Here is a 19,406-nt window from a genome sequence, read left to right as displayed (position 1 = left end):
CCCACATTTCATGTTCTCATGCAATGGGGCCATATACTGCATGGGGTGCAGCTTGAACTCTGATCACATGAACTCAATCATGATGGCACTGTTGACATGAAAAGCAGGGCTGGGACAGTATTGAATGACTCTTAGTGAGTGAGTGAGGGAGTTGGACAAGTGTCTGAAATACACTTATTTACATACCATGCATCATTTATATACCAAATTTCTATTCTTTGGAATTGGGATATCTATTTTTGACATTGTAGTAGCTTACAGTGTCCTTTTATGATTATTGAAACCAATTACTATGAAAAGTCTGCTGAGATTAAATGCTTTTTTGGTCATTTAATTTTACATGAAGAAAGTAAAATACTGTCAACAACTCAATATTACCAGACCAACAGTCCTTGTCTATCTCCAAATTATTCTTCTGTTGGCTTGTGTATTGTAATAAATCAATATTGATTTCTATTTTCTTTTCCCATCAGTACAGGAAGACTTGAAACTTCTGTTTCACACAACTTTAGTGCACAGTATCGCATTTATTGGTGATCGCATTAAATAAATATACTCTGAGGGTCAAGAGTATGTCATGCTCATTAAAGGTGGTCCTGGGGGAGTTAGAACATAGAAAAAAGCCCTGTACAAATTTAAATTAATTCAGCCTAATTTAATCTCTAGATCTTCCTGTTGGTTTAGTTGATAAAGTTCTAGTAGACCTAATCAACCAGGTTTTTACCAGTATGACAAACAAATTTACTTTGTCCAGCAGTGGTATATGGTTCTTGCATTTGAAGCACAACTGCAGATGTATTTGTTGTCCACTTTGGACAGTAATGAGTTGGTTTCTCGCTCTCACTACATGTAATGTAGCAAAAAGAACTCACAGCCTTGTCCGTGTTGATTGGCTCATCTCTAGCGTCAGCACTGAGCCTGGAACTTCCCCACCAATGTTCACCATCCCTCTCTTTCTCAGCTTAGCTCCCCGCCTGACCTCTGGTGGTGTGTTTAGTGTACTACAATACAGTACATAAATAGTGTCTTTGTGCTAGTAAAATAGAAGAGGGAGCATACATTTTTGACAGTACTGAAAATCATACCATACGTAATTCAAAATACCATGGTATACCTCAATACCTTTAATGCAGCCCAAGCCTAGTAGATAGCTTTCATCACAAAGCATAAAGTGATATGTTTGCATTGATTCATTGAATTACTTAAGTGCTAAGTGGGGTGGATGAGAAAACTGAGGTTGCTGCCAGTAATGATGTCTTGTTGCTGACAGACATTACTGAGCACTAAATCAGATCAGATCAGAGTTAAGTGACGATGATGGTAATGTGCGAGGGCTGAACAAAAGGCAAAAAAATCATATTGTGATTACAGTGTGACTCATGATTTTAGTTGGAATTTTTAAATTCAATTTTCATTGATGAAAATTATGGTGTGATTTTTGCAGGGGTATGTACTGAACAACCATGTTCTCTTAAAACCAGAGAGGTTTGGTGGAGTACAAAGTTTCATTTACAGTGGGATGTTGTGACACATTTTGTCAATCAATAAATTGCAGCTCTTGCGATTTGGGGATTATATTTGCCCATATTGTAATTTCAATAACATTTCAATCAGTTGTTCATCCCTACCATGTCCTTGTAGTAGGTGTCATAACTGTGCTCTTGTATTAATCCTGTAACCTTGCCAGCCCTAGCGGAAACAGTGCCCAGGGCTCCAAATTAAATTTTTCTATTAATAGCACTGGCGCTCCCTACTTAAATTGTTAGGAGTACCAGCACAGAATTTAGGAGCACTGCTTCAATCAGCATTCAAAGAAACTCAAATAGACAATTTACAGAGATTACGATATATCTTTTATTTTAAAGGTAAAAGTGTTAATCACATTAACATGACTGATCTAATTTGCACACTTTTGTGAATGATCACTGTGCACCATAAAAAAAAAAAAAAATCACAAAAACCCATTTGTCTCAACCCGTAAAGTTTAAAGGAATTTGCCAAATTAAAATGTTTTAATATTTGTGGCAAACTAAGATAATCAGACTACATACAGAGAGCTTTCCTTTTTACCTCTTAGTACCAATTTACCCCAGGCAGACAGGACAGAAGAGCAACATGACCATAAATGATAAGATAGAAAATCAATATGTAGTGATCAATGCTGATAAAGTGTAAATAGCGCGGTGTATGAGAAACACTGAATTCAACAGTAGCATACTTGCAGGTCAGACTGGTGCTTCTAGTAATAAGATTTAGTAACACTGTCTCAAAAAATGGATGCAAATGTGACTAAATGGTTGCATTCTGGAGCCCTGAGTGCAGTATGGTGTGGAGTTACAGTTACAGTTGATTTGCTGAATTTTGAATTTTTTGTTCTGTTCCTGTTGTTGACAACTCGCTGTTAAGTGTAAGAGAACCTCTGACAAGCGTTGTCTCTGTAAACCACAGATGGACAGACATCAACCCCAAACGTCTGAAAGTCAGACAAAATTATCAGCATTTTTTTTTTACAGGCGTTGTCTGCCAACAGTGGCTTTGCTGGCAGGGAGGCTAGCCCTCCTCTGGCATCCGTATATAACTATAATATAACTATAGAAGTGTAATATAAGGTATATGATTATAATATAAGAACACAAGATCAGATCAGGTCAATGTGCAGTCCTTTTTCAGTCAGTGTTCCTCATAGATGCGTTTTCAGGATCCACTTAAAGGTATGCATAGTCAGCTAACCACACAGACTGTAACTATTTACCTAACCGATTATGGAATTGTTGTGACTGAAGGCGGCTACATCTGTTTTACTTTTAAGTTAAAATAATCATGAAGTGCATGTTGTAATAACTCAGTTTCCACAAAGCAGACATTTTACACATCATACAGCCCTAACCTAACCACTGCCTACACATAAGATTTAATTTCGTATTTTTTATCCAGTGCACATTACTTTATGTGTTGACTCATTTCTTTTTGTCTGCATGTCCTGCATTTGTAATGGATAATTGTTTCTTCTGTCCAATCCCAGTGGTCTTCACCGACTGCACACCCCGCGCAAGATTTCTTTTCCACAGTGATGACAGCCGGTTCATGGTGCAGACCAGATGGCATATTGAAGGTGAGTTTAACCGGCTAAATTAGAAAATTTCAGTTTTTGATGCTTACCTTCTGACACAGTTCTTTACGCCTATATAATTTCAAAAAATGGGTGTATTTGGGTATCTGTGCTTGGATAATAAAAATGTAAAAGGAGGACATTTATAGTTGATTTTAATTATAAGGATATAATTCTTGCATGTTAAAATCTTGCTTGCTAGTGGGGAAACTAGCCTGATTGAAATGTAATTTAGGGGGTTTCAGCCCAATCTGCATAAACAAAACACAACTGAGACTCTTAGACAGTCTTGTCAAACACACACACATTGATGGAAACAGTTTACCAAAGCTGTTTTCATGTAGAGAACTTTCTTTCATCACAGTCAGCATTTTGGCCTTTAGCAATGAGTGTTTTTTTTCTCCTCCAGGTAAAGAGACAAGTAGTTTTTCACGAAGGACACTTGGACTTGGTCATCAACTCCTGGGACTCACAAGGTCGCAAAATGAGTGTTCCAGTCAGGATATTGTACCATAGGCATCACCATGAGAAAAACCATGAGGGTCATCATGATGATCACCATGAGAACCACCACCAAAATGTTGAGCATCACCATGGAGACCACAGACACCACAACCATCAGCACGTCCTTACTGAATCTGACTCTGCTAATAACACAGAGGTATGATCCGAGACATTGTTGAAAGGCTATGGTGAAAACTTACAACTCTATTTGTAGTCAAAATAAAAACATTAAAAAAAATACATTCATTGGAAAATATGGTTTGGAGGTCGCACATGCATCAGGGGTGTAGAACAGTCAAGACCTTGCTTCCTTTCTGTGACTGTCTATGAATGGACAAAACTGACTTGGTCTTTTTCACAGCTATGTTGTTGTATCAGATTAAGTGCAAGGTGCATACTTATGGGATATCAATGAACAAATATCCTTATTTTTCTACATAGCATCAGGAGCTCAGTATTATGTGTAATATGACATATTAGGAGTACTTAATTAGTTGTTTACTGTAGTGCTTCTATTGAACTTTTTAGTACCTGTTAAAGGTAGAGTAGATTATGTGCAGACTGTAATTCATTAGCTGTGTTTCTTTGGTTCTGCAAGCAAATAAAAAAACTGGTTGTCTTTAAAGCTACAATAATCAATATTTTTATGTTAACAATCAGCAAATACTACATTTCAGTAGAGTTTGGCAACACAATGCTCAACAGCAGATTAGACAGATTTTTGACCACCACAGGAGAGAAATACCAAGCATTCACTGCTAAAATGACAGATAAATGTACAGTAAGTCCAATATTCTGCTGCCCAGTCTCCACTTGACTCACCTGAGCATGTGTGATGTGAGCAGCTGCCTGCATCTACATCTTGGACTGTAACAGGGTTATGATAGTCTGATGAAGCTAATGCTGATGTATATGATAAGATTAGTACCTTTCTTTGCAGTTGGTCCATTTCTAGCAGTGTTGTACTATTCCATCCCATATTGACTAAATGTGCATATGTGTGCAATCAATCCACAGGTGCCTGTTCTGCAATTCCCCAAGACTGGTGATGGGCTGAGGAGGAGGAAGAGAGACTGGGTTATTCCTGACCTCAAAGTTTCTGAGAATGCCAGAGGACCCTATCCCCTTAAAGTATCTCAAGTAAGAGGAGCTACAGCCCTGTGTGACTTAGAATTTGATGCTGAACTGAATTTGGAATATTTTGACTCTGCAAGACAATTTATTATTAGTTACAATTAATTATTAACCATGAGATACTTGAACTTGGATTAAAATGTTAATTATTCAGAACAGCTAATTTTTTTTTTTTTTTATGACAGTAGTTGAAGTATTCTGTTATAAGGAGAAATCAAAAGATTGTTTTCTTGCAGTAAATGGAGAACTAAGTTGTTCTGGTGTTCTCTGCACTACTCTTTAAATTGTTTGTCAATATTGTAACTGTGGTTGTTGTCAGTGACAGTGCTATAACTCAGACCTGGTGTCTTTTGTCCAGATCCGTTCAAATGAAGATAAAGTAAAGAAGATCTTTTACAGCATCACTGGTCCAGGAGCTGATCAGCCTCCTGTTGGCCTTTTCACCATGGACCGAGATACTGGTATTCTGTATGTCACGCAGCCATTGGACAGAGAAGAGGTGGCCAGGTACATGGTAAGTAGCCTCTCTGGTATTAGTTGTCTACAGACAAATTTTATGGATCTGACAGGGAGTCATAGGAAAACCCACATGAGCACATTTTGTATTCATTTTCCTTGTCATAAAAGTTGTCACATGCGTCTGTACCATCTACGGTGGCCTCAGAAACTATTCATAGCACTTCATTTTTTGCAGATGTCATTGTGTTGAAGATTTAATTTTAAATGGATAATTTTTGCCCATTAATCTACACTCAGTAACCAACTACGACGAGATGAATGTTTTGCAAAAGTCAAAAAGTTGAATCTCATTTATGAAAGTATTTAGACCCTTTGCTGTGCCACTCCAAGTTGGGTGGTGCAAAATATGCATTCCTCTCAACAGTTACTGTAAACTACAGTAGAAACAGTGTAAAGAACTGTAATACCACTCTGATTTGTGCCAAGTAATAGCTACAACGATTTAAAATACAATTTAACTTAAACTTATGTCTACAACTACATTGTCTCAAAGCATGCTGGGAAGTTCTGCTCACCTTCTCTGTAACACGCTACAATATTATGGATGGCCACAAGACAAAAATGCCCAATCTGTTTGAAACACTTTGATTTCGCTAACCTGTTGTTTCATTTATCACACGTTACTGAAAAGTCAGCAGTCAGCTAACTGTTCCCAGCTGTCAATCAGGGAAAGTATCGCAAGGAATTATTTAATTATCAAGGAATTATGGGCTTAATTGAATTTTATTAGAAAAACAACAAAAAAAATAACAAAAATGTTTGGAGTATTTAAAAAAAATCAGTCATGTATTTCATCCAGTATTCTCCAGTTTAAGATGTAACATACTGTGTGTACACCTATACATTAAGAAATATCAGAACAAACAGTTCATAAAACGTGGAAATATTTTTACATACTTAATTATATGCTTTTATTGCATTGGTAATGAAAATTAGGTTAGAAAATACAACTTTTGTCCGATTTAACGCAACTTCCGGTATAAACCAAGCCCAATCCCAATATGGATACAAATACAGAGAATTTTGATGGCTGAACAGATACAGATAGAAATAATGTTTCTGTACACCTCTAGTAGAGACCTACACAATTTTTATTTTTTTTTTTCAAAGAAAAAGTAGAGAAAGTGAAATGGTTTGAATACTTTCTGAAGCCACTGTATTCTTGCATGTACTGTATTGTAATACAAATGTGCCTCTGTGCAGTTTCAAGCGCACGCTGTGGCAGAAGGTTCAGGAAATGCTGAGGAGCCTATGGATATTGTAGTAATTGTGATTGACCAGAATGACAACAAACCTGTTTTCACTCAAGACACCTACCTGGGGGAAGTTCCAGAGGCCTCACCAAAAGGTACTGTCACTGAATTTTATATAAGTCTGAAAAATACATTGTTGGTGTTCAACTTTGTATAACATTCACCAGAGAAAAGAGCTGGACAGAGCTGCCAATGTCTGTCCTTAACTTTGATATGGGAACATCCAGGATGTGCTCCTACTACACAGTGGCTGTGCCAATCCTGAATGGGACTTTTTCTACTATCTGTTAAGCTATTATTAAAAACTGGAATTTAAAGGTCCAGTGTATAACATTTACAGGGATCTATTGTCAGAAATGGAATGTAACATACAAATATGCTTTCATTAGTGTATAATCACCTAAAACTAATCATCATTGTGTTTTCGTTAGCTTAGAATGAGCAGTTTATATCTACATACATCTTCTATGGAGTCTGCCATGTTTCTACAGTAGCCCTTAATGGACAAACTGAACCAAACAGCGGTGCTATAAAGGGATGTTAGAACTACTAGGGGCGTTGAAAATAATAGTTTCTACAATGCATTGCGACGCGGACGTGGGCAAATCTGCATTGATGATGCATAATTGATTATTGCCTCCCGACGTTACTTGTTGATTTTCCAGCCTTGGCTGGACAATACAGTTCCAAAGTTCAAAATTACCTCCTGTTTGTGACACATGAGACGTAGCCGCGTTAGCCGCTTTCACTCTGAGAAGCTAACGCCCGTCACTGTAAAGAATATAGCAGACCCGGCCCATCCAAGAATTGATGTGATGCTGTTGTGACATGATAACAGCAATAACGTGATTCCTGGACTTCGGTCACGGTAGAGTCTCATGTACCGATAACGGTACATTACATTAGCCAGGACTGGCAGATTATTTTGCATGTGCTGCAGATGAGTGCTGTTGATGAGTCTCATATGGGTGCTCTTCTGGCAGAACTACCATCTTCTTGTTATGTTTGTGATGTTCTGTGTGGAGTTTGCATATTCTCCCTGTGCCTGCGTGGGTTCTCTCTGGGTACTCCGGCTTCCTCCCACAGTCCAAAGACATGCAGCATAGGTTATTTGGTGACTCTAAATTACCCGTTGGTAAGAATGATTGTTGTCTGTTGCTGTGATGGACTGGTGATCCGTACAGGGTGTGCCCTGCCTCGCGACCCTCAACAGATAAGCGGTATAATAAATGGATGGATGGATGCATCACTAGTTAACCCTTTTTATATTTAGTGGTGATTTGAGTCCCTTATATCGGGTGTAATAATTCTCACAAGATATTGAGACATGACTAGAAAATGACTGACAGACTCACATAGCATGCACACACAGTCACTAGGTAAATTGTTGGACTTAGATAGTCCAGCTTTATTCTCTAAATCACCTCTTTTAATGAAGTGTTGTGAATACTTTGAGAAGCCTCTGTCCTTAATGTACACTTTTGAAATTTCCTCTTCTGTCCAGGTTATGAGGTGATAACAGTTAAGGCCACAGATGATGACGAACCAAATAGTGACAACTCGGATGTCCGCTACCTGTATTCTGAGCCAGACTCCACAGTTTCCCAGTGACAACCTGTTTGAAATCAACCCAGTCACTGGAGTCATCAGAGTCAATAATAGTGGGCTAGATAGAGAGGTGAGGATTTTAAAACATATTTTGGCTATCTTAGCGTGCTGTCACACCTAACTGTTAAAACAGTCTGTGTTTCAAACATGTCCTGTTTTAGTTTAATTAGGCCAGCAAAATAATTTTATGTACACTCTGAAAGGTCACATGATGACAGACTGAAAAGGTGGTTTTTGGTTTTGTTTGTTTACTGTGCAAATGCGAAAAAATGCAAAAGTGGTTTATACAGGACCAGAACTGTGTAATAGTAGAACTGTTACATTGGTATGAAACTAGTGATTAAGTTCACATAGCCATTCTTAATCATAGGAATTATCATAGGCATCTGCTGCTGGCTGTCTTGACAGACACATTATGATAAACTGATACATATCTGTAAATTAATACTTTAAAAGATCTATAACAAAGTCATTCATTTTGTTATTTGGACATTTTTATTTGGACTGAAAAACTTAAATAATATGTTTAGTGTCAGCTTTTCATCAGTATGTCAGGCCTAATGTAGATGTAGGTAAAATGATGGCAGAATGTTTAAACCTTCCAGTTGATGAGTTAAATTCATTGTATGTCTCCCTCAACAGAAATATCCAAAGTACACTCTGGTGGTAAAGGCAGCAGACATGGTGGGAAGTGGGCTGTCTGGAGAAGCCAAAGTAATCCTCACTGTAACAGATAGCAATGACAATGCTCCGGCCTTCACTCAGTCCTCTGTAAGTACAACATATATGTGACTGAAAATGCAATATTTTGAAGTCAGTTTTGTTTGTTTTTTTAATCTTTCCAAAGACAAAACAACATTTCAAGGAACTGACAAAGCAATATGTTTATCTGCCCATTTATGAGGCGGCTAGAGTCTGTACCAAATTAACTCACTAATGTTACATTCAACTGTAACATAATGTTACTCTCAGTGCCAAGGGGCCACATATGATCAGCTTTAACTAACTGTATTATTTTTGGGCTACTGGTTAAATACCAAAAAAGTCCCCATTCTGATTAAAATGTTCCAGCAGTAGTTGTAACATTAGCTGGCAAAATCAATGTTCACCCACTGAAAATGAGAAGCAGATTTGTTTGCTTGAATCTGAAATCAAGCGCACAGTGTTTTAAATATTATTTTAAGTTCCAAATATAAATCTGCTGCAGTTACACATATATGTAGCACAAGAACAAAAAGCTTTACAGACAGTAACAGTAACTTGGGCAGGCTGAGCTTAGTCAACAGTCAGTCCATATATGGTCAACTGTAAGGCACCAAAAGGATTGTATGTATGTAGTAGTAACTAAGCAAAAGTGAAAATGGGATTGGATCTCTGTTTTGCTCCTGAAAGTTTGTGACCTCATTGAATAAACTTTGCATCATGAAAAATCCATGTTGATGTTGCAGGGTATGTTTTAAGTTCTTAAGATAAAAGTGAGGGAACTATATTAAATTTCCCTGCTGTGGGAATAATAAAGGATTCTTATCTTAAATGGTGAATTCTATAGCTGTTCAGGGATGTCATGAACTAAACATCATGACACAGACCATGACATTAAGGCCTTTCAGAGTAATTCTTTTATTTATTAGTTAGCAAGCAAAGCAAGCCCAACACACTTTTTTTTTCCAATCCTCATTTTCTCTGTTTGATTTACTCTCACACTTCCCTTGCATTCTCACAGTATGAAGCAACAGTAGCAGAAAATAAAGTGGACGCTGTGGTCATTACGATGTCAGTAACAGACGGTGATGAGCCACATTCTCCAGCCTGGAACGCCAAGTTCAAGATTGTTGATGGTGATCCTGGAGGACTGTTCAATGTGAAAACAGGACAGAACAAACATGATGGAATCATTACTACTGCCAAGGTAGGAGGAAAATTCTCAAACAAGCCACAATATAATAGGTAGATAAACTCGCTGAGCACTTTATTAGGAACACCACACTAATACTGGGTAGGGATGGTTTTTGTTTCTGAGAGACTGTTGTGTGTGAAAATCCCAGGAGATCAGCAGTTTTAGAAATATTGACACCAACACAGTCGTGGCACCAGTTCGAAATTCACTGAGATCTACATTCTCTCCATATCAATATTGTCATTGTACAGCAGAATAGTCATGTAAGGATTTTGAGACATTTGTCTAATAAATGAATCTACTTTTTCTTCCATCCAACCACCATCCAGGGTCTTGACTTTGAAAAAAGCAGCAAGCACACTCTGTTGGTTGCAGTGGAGAATGAGGTTCCTTTCGCTACTCCACTGCCCACTGCTACTGCCACAGTGGTGGTTAACGTACAGGATGTAAATGAAGCTCCAATCTTTGATCCAGTGGAGAAGTATGTGTCAAAACGGGAGGACCTTCCCATCAACACTGATGTGGTGCAGTACACTGCTTCTGACCCAGACACGGCACGCAAACAGACCGTCAAGTAAGATCAAACTACTTTGAGATTATTATTGCTGGAGAAAAAGAAGCTTAAAGCTGCATCCACACCAAAAATGCCCTGCTGTAAACAGTGCGGGGGGTACATTTGTTGGGATATGCTGTTTCTTTCACTGTTTACTGGGAAATATGATTCCGGAAGTCCAGTTGGATGTCATTTTGCTTTATTGAAATTGGACTCATCTTTAGGTGATGAACAAAGATCATCATAAAATTCCTAATGTGGCCTCTCAACAAATAACTGACAAACATAAAGTATAAAATATCTTTTGCTTCAGTTGCTTCCATCTCCAAACAAAATACAAAGAATCATTATTTATTAGATATAAACTGAATATTGTTTAAATTACATGGCATTTGAATGGCACACTGTGAAGCACTGGTATTATTTACCTCTATTCTGTCTGATTGTTCAGGTATAAAATAATTAGTGACCCTGCAGGCTGGCTAATCGTGGCCAAGGACACAGGCCTGATCAAGGTGAAAAACAGCATGGACAGAGAATCCCATTTCGTCAAGGATGACAAATATACAGCACTCATTGGTGCATATGACAATGGTAGGTGGGAGGTACATCTGCTTTTTAACATGAAATGAAACATAACATGAGATTAAGGTTATAATTGTGTTGTCTTTTTCCCTTTATTTTTTTGATGAGAATGTGAAGCCCAAAGGTTCTTTAGACACTGCTGTGTCATTCCTAACTTTTTAGGTGGACAGTGTGTTAAATGGACAAATGAACTGCTGTGGGTCTTAATCCCTTGCCTTAAACTTTGCTTGTTGTCCACTTGGGAAGAGCTTTTTAACAAGTGAAAAAGTATACCAGCTTGGCATTGTTGGAAGCCTATAACTGATTCAGGAGGAAAAAGTTATTATAAATATGGATTTTAGAATTCAGTGTATCCTCTCATCTCCTATGTCTGTCGTCTTACTAGATGACGTCCCAGCCACAGGAACTGGTACTCTGATCATTCAGCTTGAAGATGTCAACGACAATGCACCCATCATTGAGGAACGTGTAATCAAGGTGTGTCCCATGAACAGTCATGTGTTTTAAGCTCTGTTAATGCAGATGAAACCTAACATGGACAAGTGTGTGGTGCAGAATTAATGCGATGTGTGTGATTTGACATGTACTGGTATTCAGCATGTGATAAAGTAAAGAGTTAATAATGAATTGCTAACTTCAGTGGTAAAAGTAATCAAACACGACTTAAGTGCATATGATCAGTATAATCAAAAGTTTGAATCTGACCTTGTTTTCTCAGGTGTGTAACAAGGAATCAGCTCCTCAGCTGCTGTCAGTAACAGATAAAGATGGACCAGGCTTTGCTGCGCCATACACCGTCTCTTTAGAGGGCATGTCGAAGACCAACTGGACCGCTAGGATGAACGCCACCCGTAAGTACACCATTAATACATGACTAGAAATGAAACCTTTTCTGTTCCCTAATGTTATCCAATCAAATAGCCCATTTTTTTTAAACATTTGAATTGAATTTATCTATCTTGAATTTATCTATCTATTTATCTAATTTATTTATTTATTTATTTGAATAGTAGTGCTTCCAATACAAAGTCAGCTCCAAAATTAAATACATTCACGTCAAAGATGCTTTAGTTTACATTTAAGATTAGAAGACTTAAATGCTGAGATTTGAATGACTGGAGTTGACTGGGGAGGCAATACAGAGCATGGCAGTAACCAATGCCTGTGAAAACTTAAGTAAGGGAAAAAATGCCTCTTGGCAACATATTTACAGGCAGTTTGTCTGTTAAAAAGATGTGCTTTTAAGTGTTTGTGGAAAACAGTAGTCTTGTATCTTCCACTCTGAGCACTTCAGTGAAATAATGCTGGAACAGAGAAAATGTCTTTGTGATGTATAACAATTTTATAATGTACATTTTTTTTCCCTCTTCGTTGCAGAGACCGGCATCATCCTTAAATTAGCCACTGAGCTGGCCAGTGGAGACTACACTGTGGTCCTGAGGGTCAGAGACACTCAGGGCCTGGAGCAGGACAACACTGTCCAGGCCACAGTGTGTGATTGCAAAGGGGAAGAAGTGTCCTGCCAAGGGCGTATTGCAGGTGGCACCGGTCTGCCTGTAATCCTGGGAATCCTGGGAGGCATCCTGTTGCTGCTCAGTGAGTCTCATATTTGATTTTACATAAATAGGGAATGATGCGTATCATTATTAAAGGGAGTATAGATAAAAATCATAGTTTGTAAGCCAAAGAAAAGTAATGAAGCTTTGCATCACAACTTTGTGTGGAACCTTGCAAAATATTGTACTCATAATCTAACCTGCAGCTGTGTAATTAGTGCTGTTGACTTGGTCTGTAGGACACTGTTCTGACCAGCTGTGTTTCAGTTATCTGAAAACGTCTGTATAGTTTTTACCATGAGCTATACATTTCAGTGTGAGGATTATTTGCTTTGAGTTGATGTAGGCCAACAGTAAGTACCAACTTGAGAGCCTCCACTAATGGATGACAGCATTAAAGATGAGGCTGGTAAAGTTGTACATTTGTTCGGGACGAGTTTCAGTGGTGCAGCCTGTTGAGCTCATTACTTTACTAATGTGACAGAATTTATTTTTTATTTCACAATTAACACCATAATACATGTAAGTGACAAAATTATTATACTGTTTAAAGTTTTTTTGTTTTTTTTTATTGTCTTCCAACTGTTTTGGTCCAGTCATGATCCTGCAGCACAGTCAAGTCAGCAGTGTGCAAACACTTTTAAATGATTTTAGCACAAAGTTGCAGCTCAACAAAATGTGAAGGAGTCTGAATACTTTCTGTATGCACTGTATAACATCTCCTTTTTGGTCCAGTAGTGACCATAGTAAACTCCTCTGCTGATAGACTCAGCTCTAACCACTTCACTTTAGCTTTCCTTTCTCGGCTTCGTGGTACTTGAGGTGACTTAATCATGTGGGCATGTTGTATTAATCTTTGTCGTCTGTGTTCAGTGCTGGTGCTGCTGCTGTTGTTGTTTGCGAGACGGAGAAAAGGTGAAATAAAGGAGCCACTCCTGCAGGATGACGATGTCAGAGACAACATCTACTACTATGATGAAGAGGGAGGAGGAGAGGATGATCAGGTAAATTAATGTGATTAGACTCAATGACAGTAGCATCATACCATTCCTTAGAATAATCAAAGCAGTACATCAGGGGTAAAGGATACATGTCCAACCGGGAAATGAACGCAGCAGTAATTAGGGCTGGGAGATTGTTAAATATTAACCCTTTTCTCATGTGGTACTGAAGTCATTATATGATCATAACTACACTGATGTTACAGCATTTGCAGGTAGTAATAAAAGGAAAACTCCATTCAGTCTGTCAGAAGTAGACAGAAGTGAGCTTACCCCCCTCTGTAACCTGCTCCTCATCTCTGCTCGAGGTTTCAGGCTACATTAGCTGCTATTAGCATAACCCACCAGAATCTTCAGTCTGAACTGTCAGGGGCCAAGTTGCATTATGGGTGATGAAGGCATCAGGATTTAATAGGGAAGAGGAATGTGTGGAATAAAAGAAGACAATATCTCTGCTGCATCAGTTATAATGTTTTTGTTTTTAACTGTCCATTTTGAGTCTTGACAGTGTTGTAGGACTACAATGACAAATCAGTGGAGAATGTGTTGTTCTATGCAAAAAACACAGCAGTGGAAAACAGTCGATTAACCATCACTTAGACAATTTATGATTTTTCCTACTTTACCTACCAGTAATTATGTTGTGTTGTCACCACAAGCCTAATCCAAAGTTTGAATGAGGAGTATGGATTAGTCTTAACAGTAGAGTATGTAAAATATATTACCAGAGGAACATAGGTGACATTTGGTATATGAATTCACAAACTAATGTTCTTGCTGAAATGAAAGATGCAGTATCTGATGTGTAACCCCAGCATGTGTTTCCTGTCAGGACTATGATCTGAGTGTTCTCCACCGTGGTCTGGATAACCGGCCTGAGGTATTCAGGAACGATGTGGTGCCAAACTTTATGCCAGCTCCTCAGTACCGGCCTCGCCCCGCCAACCCAGAGGAAATTGGCAACTTCATTGATGATGTAAGATTCAAGAGCTCATTCAAACACATTCAGATATAATATCAAAATAGATATCTTATCACTGCTTTGATAAACTTACTTGTCGCCACATTCATTACTCCAAATTCCACTCTAGAGCATTTTCATTTCAATGACACAGTAGTGTTAAAAAAAAAAAAAAAAAAAGTTTTATACAATGAGAATCCGTGAGAATCTCTTCTCCTCTCTTAGAACCTGAAGGCAGCTGACAACGACCCAACAGCGCCCCCCTATGACTCCCTGCTGGTGTTTGACTATGAGGGCGGCGGCTCTGACGCAGGAAGCCTCTCCTCTCTGAACTCGTCGAGCAGCGGAGACCAGAACTACGACTGCCTCAGTGAGTGGGGACCCCGCTTCAAGAAACTGGCCGACATGTACGGAGGAGGAGAGGATGATATGCTGTAAATGTTCCAAAGAACAAACATTATGTATAGGTGGGTGCACATATGGCTGCGTGAATGTTAGATTGATGTACGCATGAACTGATAAACCAATGCATCCCAGGGAACTTCTCAGCCAGATCATATGTTTTTCTTTGTGTGGTTTACTTTACAGAGCAGTCCTATCAGCAGTTAACAGCCACTCTTTAATAGTCAGAGGATGTTTTTGTTTTTTATACAGATGTTCCACATTTTGAATGGTTAAGCTTTTTTCTGTCAGTCTTTTAGATCCCTGTTTGACTGATAGGCTAAAGACAAAATATGCTTTGTGTTTTCTGTCCACTGAGTTCTTGAGCTGCATCTTCAGACTGTTGATTTCTGAATTTTGTTTTGTTAGTCTGCTTACTGGGTGACACAAACGTATGCCTTTAGTTGCACTGGTGACATCTGTGTCATTTTGGCAGTGTATGGTACTTTACATTTTTTTGTTTTTCTGTGTAGTTTGCACTACTGCTACGGTTAAATATCATTGTTTTGTATTTGTCTGAGGAATGAAATTACAGGTGAAATCCAGGTAGTTGGCCAACATCCCATCACCCTCGGAGGGTGTGGTCAGTGAGTTATCAATAAATGCTTTTTTAAAATATGTAAGTATCTGTTCAGTTGACATCTTTATTACATTGCAATGTCAGAAGATGTTTTGCAGTTAACTCCAAAGGTAATTTGTTTCACACTGTTGATTTTGAATTTTTATAAAATTATCTTAATACAATATTTTGTGAATGGTCTTTAATTTCAACAGCAATTGATCTTTAACTGTACATCAGACATCTACAATTAAAACAGCAGTAATGACAAAAGTTGCAGAGGAGAGAAAAGAGTTCCTAAATCATCTCTGTGATATTACTGCAGTGCAAGAATCCTCCTTTAAAATGCAGGTGACTGCAGAAAAACTGCAAGAAACAAGATTCTCTGGTCTGATGAAACCAGGACTGAACTGTTTGGCTTCAGTTCTAATCTTGTCTGGGGGAACTCGGACGTGATGTTTAGAATTGGTTCTGGAAGTTTCTCCCACTGACACAGAATTTATGTCCCTTAATCTATTGCTCCGGTGTGTGCTGGGATGCTTCACAACACACCTACCTCGTGTAACTGTGATCACATGATCAGCATTTATCCAATGATATGAATGCTAATCATAGTTTACAACTCCTCACTCCTTTGACTTTATTTCAAAACAATAGCACACTGTTGTTCATCTTTAAACTACATTCAAGGAACCAAATTAACTGGAACTGGACTTCAAATGTGACTATACTGATCCAGACTATGACTCCATAACTCGTCCTTCTCCACTGAAAGCTTTAATTGGATAAATTTGACTGAAAGGTCAAACACAAGCTTTTTGTTTCCGCTGAAGTCTTCCACCTGTTGTCCTTCTCCCCACGTCAGACTCTTCTGTTGTTGGCTGTCTCTTCACATCAGGTTCACCTGACACTTGAACTGTATCACTATGTGTATGCGTTTAAAGGTTTATGCTTTTAAACAGGTTTACTGCGGCTGCTACAACAGCTTCCTCACAGCACGACCACACCACAGACTTACACACACCTCTTCATGTATTCAGCCTGTGTTTTCAGCTCTAACATTAACATCTTACAATAAATTTGACGAAAATGAATTATTCGAGTGCTCTTTGAGAGCTTTTCCTGATTTTACTTTTATTGACTGATCTTTGATTGTTTTTCTTTGTGTTCTTTTGCTGGTGACGCTAGAATTCCTTTAAATGTCTCACTGAAATGAATGGAAGCTAGTGGCTGCCTGTAAGATAGAAGCATACATTTACAACTCTAGGAACAGTATAGTATAGTATAATAGTATAATTTTATAATTTGCAAATATAAATAATAACAGAAATGTTTCAATGGCCCTTAAACAATGGTTTTTCCTGGTATTCAGTCTGACTAATGTTTATTTACGTAGAGCCCAAAAGTGTTCAATATTTAATAAATAAGAAATAATCACACAAATTAATTGTGTAAAACATTAATTAAAACTTTTTGTGTAATAATTAGGAAACCTTTCATGACTGCACAGCAAGTCAATAATGTTCTCCAGGATGTAGGTCTACATGCTTCTTTATCAGTAATCAAGAAAAGACTAAATGACCAGAACCTCAGAGGATTCACCAAAAGATCCAAACCTCTGGTAAAACTCAAAATGGACCCATGAAACAAAAATCACCCTTTATCACATGGTGGTGTTTCTGTTCTGGCTTGGCCATGTATGAAACTGGCAAACAGGCATTTACTGATGATTTCACTACTGACAGAGGCAACAGGATGAATACAGAAACATTCTGTGTGCTCAAAAACAAGTCAATCAGCTGATATTTATCTGACAGAGGACCAGACTAAAGCCTGGGAGACCCCACATCAAGAAAGCGGTGAGGGGGGCTGCAGTGAAGACCTGGGAGAGACCAGGTCACACAGTTCTGCCTCAGTTTTGGTCACACAGTTCTGCCTCAGTTTTGGCAGTTATATGTAATGGTTCTCAAAAAACAACAACACATACAATTCACTATTTATCCAACCTTACGCTGAACAGTGAAGTTCTGTTTCTGACTTGGCACAAAAATTATCTGTGGAAGCTGTTGCAAAGCATGTTGGCTGATGGTGTCCAAAAAGAAAACTACAGTTCACAGCACAACACACAACTGCAAATTAAACTTGAGACCATGAGAATCAGATGGGATCCAGCACGTTTGGTGTAGACCTGGCCAGGACCACCACAGTGAATCACACAAGAGTTTAAAAAGAAGATCCAAGTGAAAGCCTGTGGAGTATTTTAAAGGTGAAGGTAGATTAACAAAACCCAGCATGGAGCAGCTTAAAGATCTGTAAAGAAGTGTTAGTGTCAGACTGGTACCGTCCATATTTTGTGCTCAGTTTTCTGCACCAACTTGGAATCACCTCTGTGATGACAGCACTTTGTTCTGACTGGCTGAAGGCTTCACTGATGCAGATGACATGTAGCATCTTTTCTTCTAAGAACTTCAGATCTTAGAATAGAATAGTTTCGTGTGTGTCAGAAGACTGATGTAAATTTCAGTCAGTTTGTATAGGTGTGTATAGATTTACACGGTCTGACATGTTGTAAGGAACACTAAAAAACACAGACCAGTTGTACAATTTTTCCACAATGAGTTGGATATATTTGTTGAATTGTGTGAATGACTGGTAAAAGGCAAATGATGCAAGATTAGCCATTGTTGTGCGTTCACGCACACTACAGTAAGTGGCCAAATGTGTCTGTTTTGACTCCACCCCATCAGTCACCAGCAGTTCACCATCAAGTCAGCCAAAGTCTACAGTATATCGAACACACCTAAAGACAACAACATCAATGCCAAAAAGAAAACAATCAACTGACCAATCACAGCTTGGCGGTGTGACAATGGGTGGATTGTTGCTGGCACAAGCTGATGACCTGTGTCCTGTGGGCTAGCTAGCCAGACGGACTGTGCTGTTGAATGAATATTTATTTACGTCTATGACTAACCATCAACGGTTTTAAGGGATGGGCTGTGCTGCAGGAGGCTGAACAGACTTACACACCTGTTTTCCATGTCACAATGCAGTTAAATACAAAAAGTTAAATACTTGTCTTTTTACCATATGTTTGGCAGAATCGTCCATTACCAACGTTCCATCTGATTGTAGGTTGGATGCCCTTTACATTCACTTTCAGCTTGACTTTCCCTTTATTTGCAACTCCACATACAAATATCTACAAACTCTCTGACATACACCATGTTTTTGCTAATCATTCTGACTTGGAGAATGACCACTACGAACTTGCGTGTTGCTGTCCTTGAATCAGCACATTCTCTTCTGGATTTCATACTGTACCCAAGCTGGATTTTAAACATAGCTGGCCAGCAGTGATCTGCTAAACTGAACCTGTTCCACACTTCTGTGGAGTTTAAAATATGCTTCTTCTCAGTGCCGATTTAATGTACATCCTGGACCAAAATCCATATTCTTGGGTGGACGTGTCATTCCACGTGATTCACCGCTCCTCTCTCTGATCACAACTACAAAGTGTCCACATGTAGCTCTGTCTGTGTTGAAGTCTAGAGAGGACAGGATAACTTCAGGTCACTGAAGGGGGACCTCAGGCAGCCCAGCACCTCCCCCAGAGAGAAGAGCTTCCTGGTCCCTCCTGCCAGGTGCTTTCTGGACCCTCGGTAATGGCCCCCACTAAGTCAGCTGTCCTGGAGGGGGGGGGGCAACATTTAGTCATTTGTATCT

General features: G+C 38.7%; 2 protein-coding genes across 3 annotated transcripts in view; one reads left to right on the top strand and one right to left on the bottom strand.

Moving 5' to 3' along the window:
- The window catches only part of LOC108895764 (protocadherin Fat 4-like), a 78,168-nt gene extending 62,303 nt beyond the window's left edge, over positions 1–15,865 (top strand). The window contains 15 exon segments of the mRNA XM_018694673.2: positions 4,631–4,753; positions 5,106–5,261; positions 6,470–6,614; positions 8,024–8,097; positions 8,099–8,197; positions 8,770–8,898; positions 9,851–10,036; positions 10,354–10,598; positions 11,029–11,171; positions 11,548–11,639; positions 11,881–12,013; positions 12,540–12,758; positions 13,592–13,722; positions 14,552–14,695; positions 14,906–15,865. Of these exon segments, the coding sequence (XP_018550189.1) occupies positions 4,631–4,753; positions 5,106–5,261; positions 6,470–6,614; positions 8,024–8,097; positions 8,099–8,197; positions 8,770–8,898; positions 9,851–10,036; positions 10,354–10,598; positions 11,029–11,171; positions 11,548–11,639; positions 11,881–12,013; positions 12,540–12,758; positions 13,592–13,722; positions 14,552–14,695; positions 14,906–15,118 (2,232 nt within the window). The 3' untranslated portion in view covers positions 15,119–15,865.
- A 1,208-nt stretch (positions 15,866–17,073) lies between these two features.
- rasgrp3 (RAS guanyl releasing protein 3 (calcium and DAG-regulated)) overlaps positions 17,074–19,406 on the bottom strand; it is a 32,454-nt gene continuing 30,121 nt past the window's right edge. Inside the window, exon 17 of one of the 2 annotated variants that reach the window (XM_051076639.1) lies at positions 17,074–19,364. In XM_051076639.1, the coding sequence (XP_050932596.1) occupies positions 19,356–19,364 (9 nt within the window). In that variant the 3' untranslated portion in view covers positions 17,074–19,355. Of the gene's footprint in view, positions 19,370–19,406 lie in introns of both variants that reach the window. The other variant, XM_018694674.2, reaches the window with a different exon arrangement.

The sequence above is a fragment of the Lates calcarifer genome, linkage group LG16_LG22 (assembly GCF_001640805.2).
Source record: "Lates calcarifer isolate ASB-BC8 linkage group LG16_LG22, TLL_Latcal_v3, whole genome shotgun sequence".
Lineage (NCBI taxonomy): Eukaryota > Metazoa > Chordata > Actinopteri > Centropomidae > Lates > Lates calcarifer.
This window is presented reverse-complemented; position numbering and strand designations above follow the sequence as displayed.